Here is an 18,742-nt window from a genome sequence, read left to right as displayed (position 1 = left end):
CTCATTCCTCCATCTCCTGGGGTTCGTCCATCTCTCCCTTGTCCCTATTGAATGTATCCCAGCCCTCCTGGGCTTGGGGGTCTCTGCCTGCTTTCTGTGCTGTGGCATACTTCCCACAGCTCTCTCTGTACTCCTTCGTAATTGCTGCTGCCGTGCCCTCCAGAGGAGTTGACAGTACTGCAGCAATTACCCTTTACGGGGTATATTGAAAAGTTAACTCCCTCCCCTCAGTTCCTAAGGTGTTAACTTACTGCAGTTACTTTCAAATTAACCGCCTTTGCTACTTTTTAGTTGTGTGGTCTCCGGCGATTTGTAGCCCTTCCCGCCCCCCCAATTTTCTAGTCTGTATTATAGTGAAGACAGTAGTTGCCAGTTTAGGATTGTGAAGATTAAATGAGATTATTCACTTAAGTTGTTGAGCATGTTATCATGTTTCTATCTTTACCACCATTCATATTGTTTTTACAGTATACAGAGTGATGTCACGGCTGTTATCGCACGGGTTAACACTATTCTCGTCAAGTAAACATTCCTGCCTTGACTAGGCAAGTCACCATGTATGTTAGGTAGAAGAATTTACCCAAACAGCCGATCTTAACTGTAGTGTCACCATAAAGGTGTGCTCCTTGCTTACTTGTTTGGGTTTGATTGCCACCCCTACCCCCAAAATCATTTTTCCATTTATAAATCTGATAGGGTCCGGAGTGATACAAAACATTAGAATTGTGTAAGAAAGAAGGCTACATGTGAAAACATAAGATGACCCATGCATTTGCATTGCATTGCTCCATTGTGAATGACCAGAATTTTGAAGGGATGAGGTTCAGTAACTTTGAAAAACAGTTTTAAAGACTTCATGCATTAAAACTTTTTATGGTGTTTGTTTTGTTGTGCTTGGTCCTTTAGAGCAGTTGTCAACTAGGAAATCCCACTTGTGGCATGGTTGATGGGTAACATTTGTATACTGCTTCACTAAGCACATAGAGCCCATGACATCTGGCACATTTTCTTTTTTAAGGCTGAGCAAATTGAAGAGGCTAGAGCAATGGTTCTCAAACTTTAGTATGCCTCAGAGATGGGGGGAGGTGGGGACAGGGATTGTTAGAACACAAACTGCTAGGTCTCCTCTCTGCAGACCCAGTTACATTTCTAACAAGTTAACAAGTGGGGTCAGTGCTGTTGGATGGTTTGGGGACCATAATTTGAGAACACTGGTTTAGAGGTGCAGTGACTTGTCCACGCTCACCTAGAGTTCAGGTGATCTCATTTCAAATGTTCTGCTCTGCCCAACACAACATGCTGTATTAGTGCTGTTTGCATTCCCAGCTCTTGTAAATTTTCATTTTTATTTTCACTTCTCACAGAAAAATAATACTTAAATGGTATTTCAATTTGATGCAAAAGGGCCATTTGGCTTTTTATTGAGGATTATGACGTTTGTTAGAGCAAGTTCTCTCCAAATAGAATACATTGCCTTAAAGTAACACACCTTCTTTAAAGTTTTAATAGAGCATGTTGTAAACATAGAATAAATGTAAGTGAATTTATGATGCTCTTTTCTAATGGGCATGTTGAAGACACCTTAAGTTTCCAAATTATGTTTGCATATTAAGATTCAGAATTTGCCTTCTTTCTTGCAGTTGGTTGTAATACTTTAAGAGTGGAGTCAAATGTCGTATTAAATATATGACAGAATTTGGAAATACCATTACTTTGAGATAAGAAAATCTAGTTCTCTAACCTTTTGGGGGAAGTTAGAAAGGTTTATGGGGGAGGAGACCTACATGCTACTGTTGATAAGTGGCAGCTACTGTATAATCTTTGTGTACTTATATCTATGCCTGTAGGTTTTGTATTTACTGATCTTTGGTGCCTTAACTCCTAGAGGTCCATTTCAAGAGAGAGAGTTGTGTAGGGGAAGAAACACGAGATTTAGTCAGAAGACCTGTTCTGTTATCAGCTATGTGCCCATGAGCAGATTACATAACCTCTCTAAACTCCTTTTTCCTTAATTGTAAAGGAGGGACAGTTCTTATCAAAAAATCTTGTTAAATGAGATTGCATAAAAACTGTACAGTGTATTAAATATAAAACAAATAATGGCCATTTACTATTTATTTAGTGCGGTGCCTGGAACACTTCAGTTCTATTTTTTAAAACATTTATTTAACCAATACTTACTTCTATAGAGCTTACTATGTGCCACGTAGTATGTGACTTACAAAAATTAATATATTCCTCTTTAGAACCCTGAGAAGTAGGTAGTATTAGCATCCCTGTTTCACAGATGAGGAAACCTAGGCACTGAGTCAATTAGCTTTCCAAGGTTAAATAGCTAATTATTGGGAGAGTTAAGCCCTGAACCCAGGTAACCTGGCTGTAGAATTTATGCTCTTAACAACTCGGTGTTCTACCTTGCAAATGGTAAATGAACATGGATGGTCCATCATGGAGGAACTTGGCTGTAGCATAAACATGATCAGAAAGGGAGGAATAATTAGCTAATTATTGCCGCTTTCCAGTTGAACAGGGAGAATCTGATAGAATATTAGGAAATTGTAATTCTAAGCCAAAAGTTGAGAGAGTGTGGGAATTTTAACTTTGACTCCTAATAACTTTTGGCGTTCTGATAACTTTTCTGTAAGTAAGAAAATCCTGTTTCTCTACCATCAAGTTGTAAAATAGTAGGACTCAAATGACACAGTTTATAAAACTTAAAGTTTCAGATACATCTTTGGTTTATCTGTTTTAGTTTGTGTATGCCTTTCTTTCTAGGTATTAATTTTCTGAAGGAAAGCGGTCTCATCATATGTTTCAAGGATGGCTCTTCCTATCATCGTAAAATGGGGTGGACAGGAATACTCAGTGACCACACTTTCAGAAGATGATACTGTGCTAGATCTCAAACAGTTTCTCAAGACCCTTACAGGAGTGCTGCCAGAGCGCCAGAAGTTACTTGGACTCAAAGTTAAAGGTAATTTTCTCCTCTCTTCAAATTTATTGCATTGATATATTTATGAATTTTTATATTAGCTATTATTTGTTCACTTTAATAAGTCTTTCCCATTGGAGATTTCTTTGATAGGGGTATCATTAAAATTATTTTTATGATTCAAGTAAGAATATTTAAGGATACTTGAAAATACCACCACTATTAAGATTACTTTTGATTTCCTCTGACAGTTGACATTTGCTTGTTAAACCTTTGATATGGACATCCCAGGTAAACAGTATAATTTCTAATATCTGTCTTCTAGCACAGCCTTTTCATTACAGCTTGGGCCTTTAATTATAGGCACTGTTCGTACTCAGTTAAAAGGCACTTTCAAGGTGTTTGTGTTTGTCTTATTGAGCAGTGAGTTCTGAGTAGCAGTAAATCTACAGTTATCTCAGGCACTCAGTTTTCAGGACTTTCTGGAAAACAGTCATCTTCACTTTGAACAACAGAATAAAATATGAATTTATTTCATTTAGTTAGTTGAATTAAAGGTGTTCCTCTAAGACCAAGTTGGGGGAAAAAAATCCAACCTTATATTAATTGCTACTTCTTAGTGTTAGAAATTGCTAATTCAGCAGTAACAGTTTGTTAATTTAAGAAAACTTTCTGGGGAATCTGTACCAAACCTCTTAATGTTAGGGTTTTGTATAATGGGATAGTAAAACCAGCACCTGAACTTTAGTGAGAAAACAGTCATTTGCTTGTATTGTAGGCAAACCTGCAGAAAATGATGTTAAGCTTGGAGCTCTCAAACTGAAACCAAATACTAAAATCATGATGATGGGAACTCGTGAGGAGAGCTTGGTAAATGTTTACTTTTGTTACCATTTGTCCGTTTGAAGATGTTATGATTTCTGTCACACTGTTGTATCCTAGTTTTAATTGTGGTAAAATTGTCAGTTTAGCCGTCAGTGTGAAGTTAAAGCGTCACAATGAATGCGGTGTTCACTCAGCAGAAAGTGAATACTGGGGAATTTGTTAGTGTATAGCTAGCTGTAAGGATAGTAGCAGTGCTAATGGTCAAATCTAACAAAGTAAATCTGCCCGGTGAACATATATAACGAAATATCAGATGTGGAAGTTTTCCCGTACTATGTGCTTACAAGACTCTTGGACTCAAATTGTACCTCTTATTTGTTTTTTATGCTATGCGTATATTTGTTATGTTAAAGATAATGTGGTAAAACAAAACTGTTTTTCATCTTAATAGGAAGATGTCTTAGGTCCACCTCCTGACAATGATGATGTTGTTAACGACTTTGACATTGAAGATGAAGTAGTTGAAGTAGAAAATAGGTGAGTGCTTTTTATCATCAGAGGAAATTGGTTGTAATGTGAGAAAAAGTGAATATTTCATCTGATTTTATTTTTTGTTAGGGAGGAAAACCTACTGAAAATTTCCCGCAGAGTAAAAGAGTACAAAGTGGAAATTTTGAATCCTCCCAGGGAAGGGAAAAAACTTTTGGTACTAGATGTTGATTATACGTTATTTGGTGAGTCAGCTAAAACTGTGCTTCATCTTCTGTTACCCACAATGGCATTTTCCCTCTTATTTATTTTTCCCTTGCAATATGAAATATTTGAAAGCTTTCCTTTTTATTTTAAAAGTAAATCATTTTATTGTAAGCGAAAAAAGAAGTCATCTGTAATCCCAAGATCCAAAGATGACTACTCAGATTTTTATGTGTGTCTTCCAGGGTGTTTGTATGTATATCCTTTTTATGTTTACTTAATGATATGTTGAAAGTCTCAGTCATTTAATATTGTGAGTTAAATATACATATTTTTTGGTCTGGTGAAACTTTTCTAGTTTATGGATGTGTGATAATTTAATCGTCATCCCCTATTGATTAGCATTTAACATTTTATGATTATTTAAAAATCATTTTTGGCATTTTATTCCTGGTTTTCTGTTTAATTATGTTTAAGGCAGATTCTTGAATTTAAAATTTCATGTCAACAAAAAAAGAAAGATGTTCATTTCATCCTCTAATATTACCAGAAATGATTCGTTAACTCCTGATATTAGAATGAATTTATTTACCTCTAATCCTTAACTTTAAGTACGTATCATAAGTTAGTGTATACTTTTTTAAAAAATTTGATTATTAAGGTAATTGAACCTGTCATTTTGGTGAAATATGATTGTATTTGGAAGATGAATGGCTAAAAAGTAAGTATATGTGGCCCTAGTTTGTTTTTCATATCCTAAAATATGAAACATCTGCGCTTCAGAGTTTAGATGAGAAAAAAATTCACTGTTCATTGTATAAGCCTGAATTCTGGGTGTTGCTCTTTGCAAATTGAACAGAATTGGTCAATTAAGATTGGATTGCAAAAATATTGAATTGTGTGCTTTGAAGACATGCCTTTGTCAGCTGATGTAAGTTAGTCTGAAGTAGTTTGTATTTGAGTGTTTATATTACATTTCAGAAGTTTAATTGATGTTAGGTACTTGTCCATGATAATAAACTAATCATCATCTCTAACTCATTTTCTTTTAGACCATAGGTCTTGTGCAGAGACTGGGGTAGAATTAATGCGGCCATATCTTCATGAATTCCTAACATCTGCATATGAGGATTATGACATTGTTATTTGGTGTAAGCTATATTTCTTGTTTAGATTTCCATGAAAATAAGGTGGTTCCTTATATTACTCTGCTTTATAAAATGTGACTTAAATTTTATATTTTGCAAATTTCTGACGAAGCATGTTTGACTTTCTTGCATCAAAGTATAAACTTATACATTTATTTGCCGGATACCACTGAAATAGTTAAATATAGGAAGAGAGTAGATTATGGTGTGGGAAAAAAATGGCCTTATTTTCACAAGATCCCACCTTAATTAGGATCTTTTCTTTCTGATCTTTACTATAGAATCTTTGATGCTTTAGTAAATTGTTGCTTTCTCCTTTCTTTATCATGCTGGTCTCAAAACATTTGGAGAAAGATATGTATTTTAAAAAATTAACAGCAATGTAGTTCAGAAATAAAGGCAATATGGATTTACTTAAGGAAAGTTAATAAATGGGCTAAAGCAGTGTTCCTCAAGTTGTGTTCTACCATTCCAGGAACTTACAGATCTGTGGTAAGAGTGAGTTTGCCCCAAAAAGTAAATTTACTACATTACTGACCACACTGTTTAGTTTAGGTGATAATTTTTTTTTTGTGGCGTGACTTTCTGAAAAGGGAAGGGGAGTGTATTGATTTATATCTCTCCTTCCCACAAACATTTAAAGTTACCTCTTGGTAATGTCATAAGCAGAAAAGAGTTATCCTAATTGTGAGTTAAATAAAATCCCATCAATTAAAGATGGTACATTTAATTGCACTAGGTTTTCGATAAGAGGCCACATAGTTGTTCTGCAGTCTATAAATTTCCTTTGTATTTTCTCTTATAATCAGAGTATGTCAATAGTTTAGTGTTAATATGATTGCATAGCTATTACAATTCAATACATAATTTTCTGGTTTTTAAGATACAGAAGAAAGCTTCCTGGGAAACAGCTTTTTGTTCAGCAACTCTGACATCTGAGATGACATTTGAGAAAAAAAGTTTATCCTCTGAATGTTATTAGAGTAGACTTAGGGGCTTTGAGAACTTTTTACAATCATATGTTTAAAATAAGTTATTTTTATATATTTCATGGTAGTGCATTGAAAAGGGCATGTCATTTTGGATCTAAATGGACTAGGGTTTTAATTCTGGCTCTGTCCTTACTGTGTGACACTGGGCAGGTTAGTTAATCACTCTGAGCCTTAGCTTCCTCATCTGAGAAATGAAGATAAGTAAACCTATATTATAGGGTAGTTTTAAGAATAAAATATTGGAATAGCAACTAGTAACATGTATGACATGTAATAGTTTCTTAATAATTAGAAAAATTTTTTATTAGCGTGAATCTTTCTGTTTTTCATCTGAGGATTATAGACCCAAAATATATACTGAATTAAAAAAAATTTTTTTTCCCTATCACTTGATGGTTGTCAGTGTAGATATGTGACTCTAAAATTTTAGTTCAATTGACCAGTTTTGCATGTACGGTGATTTTGATTCTTGTGTGTGCACTAAAGATTTTTCTTTTAAGAACTTAGGTACCTCTTTTGCCCTTAAAAAATGATATACAGACACTCATATACACACTTTAAATAATTGAACTCCTTTTTCCATTTTTAAACATTTTACTTTGTAATACGTGGGTAGTTTAGTCCAATAACTTGAGATGAGTAGGTCACATAAAACTGAAGGTTGAATTTTAATATCAGTGGTCTCAAAAGTGGTTGGTGGCTGACAATGAACAGGCACATTATATAGATACAGTTTATGAATTTAGTTGTCTCAGACTTCTTGTTAAAAGCTGCTGGACTCAATGAGCACTAAGGTTGCTTGGCCTGGCAAAATGCTGGTTTTCATTAGCATTTTTCAACCGTCTTGAGCCTAGCAGTCTTCAACATAAACTTTTGACACATAATGTTAATCTGCTTATACTGATGTATACAGCTGTGCGTTGCCTGGCAGTAGGAATGTAGAAGAAAATGGAGATCCAGGCACCCTAATTTCAAGTTTAGAACTGATAGAGAATAGTATTAGGGCTGTTTTTGAGAGAGTGGTTAGGTCTTGATTGATGAATGTCCTAGGTTCAGAGTTCTTTTGAGCTTTGGTTACCTTTTAGATAAAAGTTGTTTAAATGTTATTGTCTTGAAGACACACTAAAATAAGTTTATTTTTATAAATAGTTAAAAAGAAATTACCATAAATATGCTAGGGATTATTTGTGATGTATTTGAACTTTTAGTCTTGCTTAGAAAACTAATTTATACAGAAGAAAGATTTTTTTTAAATGAAATTCAAGCTTTTCATATATATTGTTATCATTCCTCATGTTTTAGCTGCAACAAATATGAAGTGGATTGAAGCTAAAATGAAAGTAAGTGTTAGAAGACAATCCATTTAAGAACGTTTTGAAACTGCATTTGTCATTTTAGAAAGTTCCAAATTGAATTAATTTCATTGTCTTTGGAGGGCATTTAGTAGCTAAACAAATGCCAGTATCAGGAGTTAGAGGTGTGTTTAAAGTCTGCTTAATGGTGGTTTGCACTGATTACCCATGTCTTTTTCAAGAAAAAGTACAGCAAAGCTCCCTCTCCTCTTTCTTCCGTTTTATGCTAATACTTTCTTTTCCTTCTTTTCTCTGGTGAGTAATATTTAAAGGAGTGATGCTCTTCTAAAATAGTAAACTGGGAAGTAACCTGTTTCTGGTAGTACATTGAAAAGGGCCCCTCATTTTGGAGCTAAATAGACTAGGGTTCTTTGGACTACCACTTATTGATTTTGCTTCATGAAACTAATATGCTTGCTAGTTGTTGAGCAAGGTGTGGTAACCAGGGGGGTAAAAAGTTGGCATTATGGGAAGTTATAGCTGGGCCATTCATAAAGCCTGGAATTTTCCACATTATTATATTTTAACCACAAGAATATTTGTATTTATAGGAGCTGGGAGTGAGTACAAATGCAAATTACAAAATTACCTTCATGTTGGACAGTGCTGCTATGATAACAGTGCATACTCCGAGGAGAGGATTAATAGATGTAAGAAGTCATTTTACTTTTATTTAAAGACTTGCTTGTTTTCTAGTGTACTTTTTGTATTTATATTGGTGGAATAAACTATACAAAGAGTTTAGAAGTACATCTGAATGGATAATAAATACATCTGAGTGTTGTTTTGACATAGGAAGATGTATTACAGGTTAATAGATTTGAATTTTAGTGACAAAGTTAAGGATCTTGAGGAAAGACAAGAAAGGTCGTGGTTAATTGTTCCATGGTGATAACAGCACAGTGTTGCTAAAGACAGAGTAGGTGTGAAAACATTATGAGTGTTGTCAAGGAAGATGCTAGAAACAGACCAGGACACACTTGCCCTGCTGTATATGAGACTGATAAATAAAAGCAGTTGCATGTACTTTGGGATGATGTACATGAAGCCCTGGAGAAAGCAACAAGAACCATCAGAAAAGAGTTGGACTAAAAAGATTAAAGTTCTTCTATTTGTTTACTCGTCAAGTAACTAGTCATATTATGAACTTCTACTATCTGCAAGGCCTTGTTATGGGCACTGTTGGTAATAAAGAGATGAGGAGACATGGTCCCTACCTTTTGGAAACAACACAGACTAATAGGAATTGGGGAGAACTTAGCAAACTAGGAAGGCTTAGGGGAGACAGTATTAAAATTGTCAAAGTCATAAATAGAATTGTTTATTTGCATGGGGATTTTTCAATAAAGGAAATACTGCATACATCAGAGGAAAAATATAATTTATTACCTACTGAATTGGTACATGTACAAAATCTAAATAGTAAAATGGAGTTTGGGAAATGTTAAACACCGGACTGTTTATAATAATGAAAAAGGAATAAAAAGAAATCCTCAGTAAACAAATCCCTACAACAGTAGGGAGTTGGTTGTATAAATTTTTGTTCATCCATTTAATGGAATGCAGCAGATTATTTGATGTAGTATTTAGTGCTTTAAAAATTTTTCATGATACATTATGAAAGTGAAAGAAGTATTTTAGCAGTATTTGAAAACTTAGAAAACAGTTTTTAGCTTTTGTTTGGTTCAGGGTTTCCTAGCTTAACAAAGGATCTGTGAACTCTTTGAGGCTTCTGCTGTTTATCAGAAAGACTGGAGAAATACATCAGAATATCCAGTTGCAATCTTTAGTACTAACTGGATTATACGTAATTAAAAGTTTTCCTTTGTGCTTTTTTGTGTTTTCAGTTTTTTCCTACAGTCAGCAATATTACTTCTCTAATTGAGAACAAAGTAGCTCATGTTTTGGAAAATGTATGGTACTTGACCTAATTACAAATGACAGCACTATTTAAGAGAATGTAGGATTTCTAACCCTGGGTGTCATAAAGCTCTTATATTTTTAGGCTTTATTTTGGCTAAGAAAACCAAGAATCTGGTTTATTGTGTCAGTTCCTATATATTTGTCTTCAAGTATTTGGGGGGTTTGTTTCAGTAGTAAACAAATAGTGCAGACAAATATATCAAATAAAATTTTAGTAAAATTAAAATATTTGAATAACATTTTTTGCAGTAGTGAGGACACTAAGAAAAAAAGGCTTTCTCTGTATTAAAAGGAATTGTAGAAGGAGAAAAAACATTTTAAAATTAATGACAACCCTTGTCACCATTTATTTACTACCATTTAATCTCATATTATTGTTAGCATATAATCTCATATTACCATAAATGAGACTCCTGCCTTAGGCAAAAAAGTACTTTTTCTTCTAAAAGTTAACGTATTTAAAATATTTTTGTGAATGTGTAAAAATGTATTCACATGATTCACAAATAAAGTATATAGTGAAAAGTCTTCCTCCCTCCTGGACCCTCCAGCCACTTTACTCTCCTTCCTTTAAGCAATCACTGTTATTTCTTATGTGATGTTACAGAGAATTTATGCAAGTATCAACAGATATGAATATCTGAGGAGTTACCTTCATTGACATGAAGGCTCATTTTAAGAATTCAGAAATAAAAGCAAGTTTACCAGTTATGGTGTTTTGAAGTTAAGTAGCCAAATGCCCTTGAAATTGTGTACCTATACCACTGAACTAAAGAGAAAGCCAAGTTTTCCTTTACAAAATATTTAAGTATTGTAATAAAAGAGCCAGGTACATTGTCATTAAGGTTTTCTAGTTTCGAAGAAAACAGGCACCTTGTGAAATCTCAAGCCCTGAGGGGACATGTGACTGCTCAGCAGACATCTAAACAGTTGCTAGATTCTTTTTTTTTCATAAATTTATTTATTTTATTTATTTATTGGCTGCGTTGGGTCTCCGCCGCTGCACATGGGCTTTCTCTAGCTGCTGCGAGAGGGGGCCACTCCTTGCTGTGGTGCGCAGGCTCCCCACTGCAGTGGCTTCTCCTGTTGTGAAGCAGGGGCCCTAGGCACGTGGGCTTCAGTAATTGTGGCACATGGGATCAGTAGTTGTGGCTCATGGGCTCTAGAGCACAGGCTCAGTAGTTGTGGCACACGGGCCTAGTTGCTCCACAGCATGTGGGATCTTCCCAGGGCAGGGCTCGAACCCGTGTTCCCTGCATTGGCAGGTGGATTCTGCACCACTGCGCCACCTAGGAAGTCCACAATTGCTAGATTCTTACTTTTTAAATTAAATACTCTCTTTTTGATCCCAAATCTTCATGTTAAAATTATAGAAAGTCTTATAATGGGCTTAGTTCTATTAGTCATGAACAGGCCTTTTAGAAGTTAACATTGGGAGATATATTGTACCTTAAGATGTGTTCACACAGCCACCCATCACTGTCTCATGGTAAAGGAATGCTCTGACATAGTTCTGCAGGGCATTTTGCAGTATTTCTGCTTTTAAGAAAGGATGAACTATTGATGAAATTTGAGTTAAATCTAAATTTTTATTTTAAGGTGAAGCCTCTTGGTGTTATTTGGGGAAAGTTTTCAGAGTTTTACAGCAAAAAAAACACCATCATGTTTGATGACATAGGCAGAAATTTTCTAATGAACCCACAGAATGGACTAAAGGTAAGACAAAATTTTACTTGCTATTCTCACATATGCTAGAATATGTGGTAGAACTTTAGCACTATTGAATTTCATAAATTTTTGGAAGTAGTGTATTATCCTGGCAAGAAAAGCTTAAGGATTTAGAAAAATTCATATAAAGTTGAGCATTTTCTCTTTTGCATAGTATCACCTTAGTTAACCAACTCATCCAGGTATTTTATTTTCAGTTAGGTCTGTGGAGCAACATGAGCTTACTGACATTGACTTTTAGCATCAAAAGTGAAGGCATCAGACATTCTGTTAGGGATACAGATCTTGAATTTCTGATGTTCTAGTTAGCCGGAAAGCTGGCAATAAGGGTTTTTTTCCTTTTTAAACTGAAACTAATAAAAGGTTTTTGAAAATTCATATAGTGAAAGTGGAGAGCTTAGAATTATAAAATGCCAGAGCTAAAAGGAACCTCAGTCATTTTGTCTACCTTCTTAGTTTTATGGAAACAATTTGAGGGTCAGAAAGTTTATGACTTGCCCAAGATCATGTATGTAGCTGGTTAATGATAAAATTTGAGTTAGAACCCAGGTAGCTTGGTTACTAGGCCAGTAATGATCTTGGCATGAAGTCACATGCAATCTTACATAGGCATCATAGTGGTATTTAATCCTGGTAGCACCGTAAAATTGGTAAGAGAGAAATTTGAAATTTCTGGTACCTGTGGTTGCCTATATGTCAATACAATATGAAAATGGAAAAGATAGCTCTGTATTACAGTACTAATGCAAATAGAGTGTCCATTTGAAGTGTTAATGCTGACATTAAGATATTTTTAATCTCAGTAGTCCTGAACTTTTCCATAAGCTGAATTCTTGATGACTTTAAAAGACAAGAGAGAAAAAACTTGAAGAAAGTACATTTTTGAAACTCTCCTTACAGACTGTTGATGTGGTCTTTAGTGTACAATAAGGATAGTTTAGGAACTGAATATTAATGTAGGTAGTGAATTGCCACAAATATAAAAGCTGTTGACTCGGAAGAAAAGTACTTGGGGTGGATTGGTGGTTATGTTACCCTTTAAAAATGATTTCTGTTTGAGGCTTTAGGAGAAGTGCTTTTCCTGTGTGTGGTTTACCAGGTATATGGTACAAAAGTACATTCTTCAGTCTTGAGGAAAGATTCAATTGATCTAAGCCGAATTTTGTATGAAACTAATGGTATCTGTACTGGAAAGGAAGTAAAGTCATGGTATTCGAGGAATGATTGAAATTCTTTTTAATTGAGGTACAATATTAGTTTTAGGTGTACAACATAGTTTATGATTTGATATTTGTGTATATTGTAAAATGATCACCACAGTAAGTCTAGTTAACTAACATCTGTCACCGTACATGTTTTTTTCTTATGGTAGAACGTTTAAGATCTACTCTCTTAGCAACTTTCAAATATGCATTATGGTATTATTAACTATTGTTGCTATGCTATACGTTACATCCCAATGACTTATTTATTTTATAACTGGAGGTTTGTACCTTTTGACTCCCTTCACCCATTTCTCCCACCCACCTATCTCTGGCAACCACCAATCTGTTCTCTGTGTCTATGAGCTTAGTTTTGTGTGTGTGGTTTTTTTGTTTTGTTTTGTTTTGTTTTGATTCTACATATAAGTGAGACAGTGAGTGATCTTTGAGAAGAGCTTTAACTTAAAAAAAAAAATTATTAGTTTCATGTGTGTTTTTAGAAGAAACATCCCAGCCAAAATTTGGGCCCTCCTCATCTCTGGATGCACAGAGATGATGATATAAATGTCTAGTTCTTCATGTTACTTTAGAGCAAGTTTATTTTTTGTTTTTTGTTTTGTTTTTCAACCAGAGTACTAAGTAGAATCACTGAAGGAGTTCCTAAAAATATGTAAATTTCCACCCCCAAAAATTCTAATTCAAGAAAGGTATTTTTAAGCATTCTACAGGTAAATCTCTCACATGTCTCCTTTCAAAAACCTCTTTTAAGAAGGTAGTAATTAATGGTCTGCCTACGTTGACATAGAAGTGGTTTTGAAATTGAGAAATAGTCTTCAATTGCGTGTTTTGTTATCACAGTTCATAATGCCTCTGGTAGAAATCTCAAAGATTTCACAGAGATCTTAAAGATAAGATCGCTTATTTTTAAAGTAGTTAACTTCTAATAATATAAGCTTGCTAATCTTAAGGTTTGAAATATATAACATAGGAGGCTTTGTCAATTATGAATACAGTACTGAACTAAAGGAACTTGAATTTTGGTCATGGATAAATCAGTAGTTTCTCTGAACTTCACTTTTATTAACTATGTAAGGAAATGCTGATGTAAGAGAATGCAGATAATGTAAACATTCTTAATTTCCTAAAAATGTTTTTTTTTTTTTGATATGAGACAACAGTGGTAATATATGTTGCCTGCCCTTCAAGATCGTTCTTGAAGAATGGAACAGTGATTATACTGAAACAATTGAAGTCATTTAGGTGAATTTTTTCCACTTAACTAGTTTAACTTTTAGATCCAGAACCTTTGGGGTATTTTGGCTTCGTTGTTTAATAGTGCTTAAGACCAGATGTTTAGAAAGTAAAAGTAACTTAGCAGGGCCTTGGGTTGAAAATCTTATTTACCAGCCACTGACTCTACTTTCTCTTTCAGTCTAAATCCTTTCCTGCTTTTGTACTTGGAATCACTTTGGTACATTGTATATTAATAGTTTAGAAGTTAATATGTTGCCTTTACAATCTTTAGTTAAATGAGGGAATACTTTAAAACATTACACTGTTGCCTGGGATTATGCTGGAACTCATTTCACTACATTCTGATATCATGCCTATTTACACCTAGGTGCAGGGCATGTGTGTTTTTAGAAGAAACAAACAAGTCCCTGCAGAGAATTTTTTTGATCTCCTGCAGTCACTGCTGCTGCTGTGAAGCAGCACTACGCTACCTGTTTGGAAGTAGGATATCCTACAAGAGCTTGCTTCTGACAGCTCTTATTGGTGCCCTTCAGCCGGAGCCCAGCTGACTAACAGCTGTGGAGGTCCCTGGCCCTAAGCTGTTCTGATGCGAGTAGAAACTGGAACGTATGGGAGAATTTTCTTCTGTCCCTTTCAAGCTGGTGATGCTTTTCTCCAGTGACAGAGAAATATATAGAAAAAATTTTAAACCTCTACTCTTGGTGCATATGGTAACGACTCCTGTTGTTCTCAACAGGTGAAAATGAGTAAATGTCATCTGTTTTTAAATATCACTATGTAAAATTGACCAGTTTGCAATTTCTCCCAATCACAATAAGGATGTATTAATGCCTTACTAAAATGATTTATTCAGTCCTTACAGGAGTATGTGTGATTTTTAAAAGATATTCTTTTTTATAATGGAGAAGTTCAAACATAAAAAGAACTACATAGAATTTTATAAACTAACCCCCATGTATGCATCATCCTGTTTAAACAACTTGTTAATTCATGCATGTTTGCTGTATACCTTACCTACTTCCCTCTCTTTGATATTTTGAAGCAAATCCCAGATATATTATTTCATCTAAAATTAGTTAAAAGATTTTGAAATGCTAACTTGAGTGGTATATAGATGAGCTGGTGTCTTTAAAAAAGTGGAAGTCTTTATTGGAACTGTAACAGAGAAGTGCATAAAATGTACAGTTTAAAAAATAGTTTTACAGAGAACTTATGTAACTACCATTCAACATATAAAATCCTTACAACCATGCCCATCATCCTTTTATGCTTTTGAAACCAATGCTTTTTATCATAAAATATATCAAACTTACAAATTTGGAAAATATGACTTTTTTATGGGAAGGCTCGTATAATTAATTATATTCTAATGGAGACTTTAATGGTAAAGAAAAATGCTTCTGATAAAATGTGAGTGAAAACAGGTTATATAAATGTATAATGTTTTAGCTATATAAAAATTTCATAGAAAAATATGGATGTGAAAATCATCAATGTTAAAATTTATCTCACTCCCCCGTCAAGCTTGTATCGGGTACTTTTTTATGAATGAAGTGACATGAATAAGATTAATTAGTAAGAAGCAACTGGATTGATAGAAGGGGGAAAAGTCTAAGCAGTTTTGCAAAGTAGACAAGCCATGTAGGGTTCAAGTGCTGTAAGATAGCTGGTGTTGTAAGGTTCAGACTGAAAAGATAACAAAGTAAATTAAGTGGAAGAACTCTTAACAACTTCTATAAACATACCATGACTGTCAGTGAGATAATGTAAAACTAATTCTTAGTATTGACATCCTTGGTGATATTTTAATCTCATTAACTGTAATTTAAATGATGGAATAGTGTAGATTTGTACTAGTTTTCTTATTGCAATGTGAAGTGTTGGATAATGTTTGTTTTCTAATAGATAAGACCTTTTATGAAAGCACACCTAAATCGAGATAAAGACAAAGAACTTTTAAAATTAACCCAGTACCTCAAGGAAATAGCAAAGTTAGATGACTTTTTGGACCTAAATCACAAATATTGGGAAAGGTAAGTGCTAATGCTTATTCATTTCCTCTTTACATTAATGAATGAAAAAATTGACTAGCAACTCTGATATACACATAACTCTCATTTTTTATTTAAAATGAGTGAATTCTAAAGCTATTTTCTAATCCAGTGACATCTCCCCTGGAAGTATTTTTCCCTTTTGTCTTAACCTCTAACTTATTCATAAACCCACACCTCTTAAGGTACTTTTCTAGTAGATAGGATTTGAGAGACTAGTACACGTTTTTGCTGTTACCTGTTAATTATTTTGTGACATTAAATGGGTCACTCTTTTATGAATCATATGGGAATGTAATCCCTGTTCTCATACTGTAAAATAATGTCAGGATAAAATAAAATATACTAAAACCTTTTCTGTTAAAAATTACAAGTAACCTCTCTGTGTAGCAGAAAAATTGGAAAATTTATTCCTTTAGGGAAAGAAGTACTTGTGATTATGAAAGATAACCACTGTTACCAGCTTGGTGTCTGGTCTTCTAGTCTTTTTTCTGAGTACAAATGTAAGCACAAATCTGCATATAAACATCAAGATTTTGAGGCAGGAGAAACCTCTGGAGAAATGGACAGGATTATTACGTACTGCAAATGCTTTCCTGGAAGTAGATCTTTAAAGATCTGATTTCACTAATACAGCAACAAAAGAAACTTCATGTAATATAACACTTTGGCTTTTCAAATTACACTGTTGGCCTTTCAGATCACTCATATACTTATGTACTTATATATATTTATATACTTACATATGCTCATTTATATACTTATTAGAGTCTCATAATCCTATTAGGAGGGTAAGGCTGGCATGTTTATCCCCATTTCCTGTAGATGGTGTAACTAAGTCCTAGAGATAATAAATGCCACAGTGTGAGCAAGTTTTACTATCAAAACTTGTCCAGGTCTCCTGATTTTAAGAACCTTTTCCCCACCTCCATAGCTCTGAGTATAGTAATTCATAACTGTGAGAAACAGAGACATAAAAATTTTAATTTGTTGGTAGACTCCTATAAAATAATATGAAGAAAATTTTGTTTGATTACTGAATTAACATCTTTGCATCTTTACACTCTTGATCAGAGTTCTTTAGCAGCTTTGGCTCACTACCTTTATGCAAGAAGATCTTTAAATGGACTTTGAGTTTTGGGGGGAAATTATAATACTAGTTAATATATTGCTTTCACATTTGGAAGTAAGGCAGTATGGAATGATAGCGTGCAGCCTCCAGAGCCTTGTTTTCTATCTGAACTCTGCCACTTTCTTGCTGTATGAACTTGGGTAAATTGCTTAACCTCTTTGTGAAGAGAGAAATAAGTTCTCATTGAAAACTCCTTATAGAACTGTTGTGAGGACTAAATGAATTAATGCATATACTTAGAACGTGCTTGGCACATAAACAATCAACACGTTAGCAACTATTAACAGTGATTACTTATCTTGAAAAGTTTTGATATTAAACAACTTTCTTTGGGGAGGAGCGTTAGGTTGTTAACTTGAATTTAGTGTGATACGGCTTAGACATCTTTATTTTATTTCTTACAGGTATCTCTCAAAGAAGCAAGGACAGTAGTTACAAGCTATCCTGGCAATTATTGAAGATACTTGAGATCCATGAACTTCTCGCTTTTATGCTAAAGATCATTATGATAGTGCTGGACACTGCAGCAAATACCAGACTGCTTATACTTGGTCTTCCAGTTTTTTGTAAATTTAATTTTATATTTTTTGAAGATCATAGCAATACACCAAAACAACAGCAAAAACAAACAAATAGAAAAACCTTTTTCCCCCTGTATGAATATACTGTAACTCTTGAAAAATATTTTCTCCAGCATAGAGTACTGAGTTTTTTCCCCCACCCACACACAAAAAGTGGACAAAAATGTATACTTAACAATGTCATTTTGTGACTTTGGAAACAAGTATGTCTTGTGTTTTTGTCTCATTGTGTTGTTCTCTAAGCCCAAATCCATCTTGAAACTACTGTTTTTCTCTTTAAAACCAAAAGAAGAAAAGTTTTTAGTAAGGAACTTAGTTTGCTGTGCTTAAAATCACCGAGAGTTTTTCTTATTCCTTTATCATAAATACAATTTCTCTTCTTACTCCACTACTTATATCTCTGAATTCTGAGCTGTCTCAGTTTGGTCTGTATGTGTGTCACTGTTCTTTGAGTAAAACTGGAAAATGTCTGCTCTGATACAGCTATGTCATAGTAAGACAAATAGAAAACACAAGACTAAGGAATGAAACTAAGGAACGTGAGTGTGTTTCTTTGTGGTGGCCAAGTAGAAGCACTCCTGCCTAAAACCATTGTCCTAAAAGCAGTTAAAGGCAGTCCATTTTAATATGGGATGTATCACTGGTTCAGCCCTAAAAAGCATGAACAAAAAGTTTTTGTTCTGTTCCAGCTCTATCTTGTCTAAGTGCAAACACTGTGTTTCAGTGAAAATATCTAGCCATAAGATTAAAAAATTTATTTGCAATGCTTATGCCTGCAGATATGTAATGTGACCACTGTTTTGTGTTGACAGTATTGCTTTATACAGTTCTATTTGGAAGGAATCTGATTCTTTCAAATAAACATGGTATATATTGTTCTTATGGGGGACTATTTCAGTGGTGTAAATAATAAATTCCTTTTCTTAAAA

General features: G+C 34.2%; 1 protein-coding gene across 1 annotated transcript in view; it reads left to right on the top strand.

Moving 5' to 3' along the window:
- UBLCP1 (ubiquitin like domain containing CTD phosphatase 1) overlaps nucleotides 1–18,742 on the top strand; it is a 19,142-nt gene extending 400 nt beyond the window's left edge. The window contains exons 2-11 of the mRNA XM_057729970.1: nucleotides 2,776–2,974; nucleotides 3,711–3,802; nucleotides 4,209–4,294; nucleotides 4,376–4,491; nucleotides 5,503–5,601; nucleotides 7,893–7,930; nucleotides 8,494–8,592; nucleotides 11,465–11,581; nucleotides 15,955–16,082; nucleotides 17,637–18,742. Of these exons, the coding sequence (XP_057585953.1) occupies nucleotides 2,821–2,974; nucleotides 3,711–3,802; nucleotides 4,209–4,294; nucleotides 4,376–4,491; nucleotides 5,503–5,601; nucleotides 7,893–7,930; nucleotides 8,494–8,592; nucleotides 11,465–11,581; nucleotides 15,955–16,082; nucleotides 17,637–17,664 (957 nt within the window). The 5' untranslated portion in view covers nucleotides 2,776–2,820 and the 3' untranslated portion in view covers nucleotides 17,665–18,742. The remainder of the gene's footprint in view (nucleotides 1–2,775; nucleotides 2,975–3,710; nucleotides 3,803–4,208; nucleotides 4,295–4,375; nucleotides 4,492–5,502; nucleotides 5,602–7,892; nucleotides 7,931–8,493; nucleotides 8,593–11,464; nucleotides 11,582–15,954; nucleotides 16,083–17,636) is intronic.

The sequence above is a fragment of the Hippopotamus amphibius genome, chromosome 1, assembly GCF_030028045.1.
Source record: "Hippopotamus amphibius kiboko isolate mHipAmp2 chromosome 1, mHipAmp2.hap2, whole genome shotgun sequence".
Lineage (NCBI taxonomy): Eukaryota > Metazoa > Chordata > Mammalia > Artiodactyla > Hippopotamidae > Hippopotamus > Hippopotamus amphibius.
Note: the sequence above shows the minus strand (reverse complement) of the source record. Positions and strands in the feature narration are given on the sequence as shown.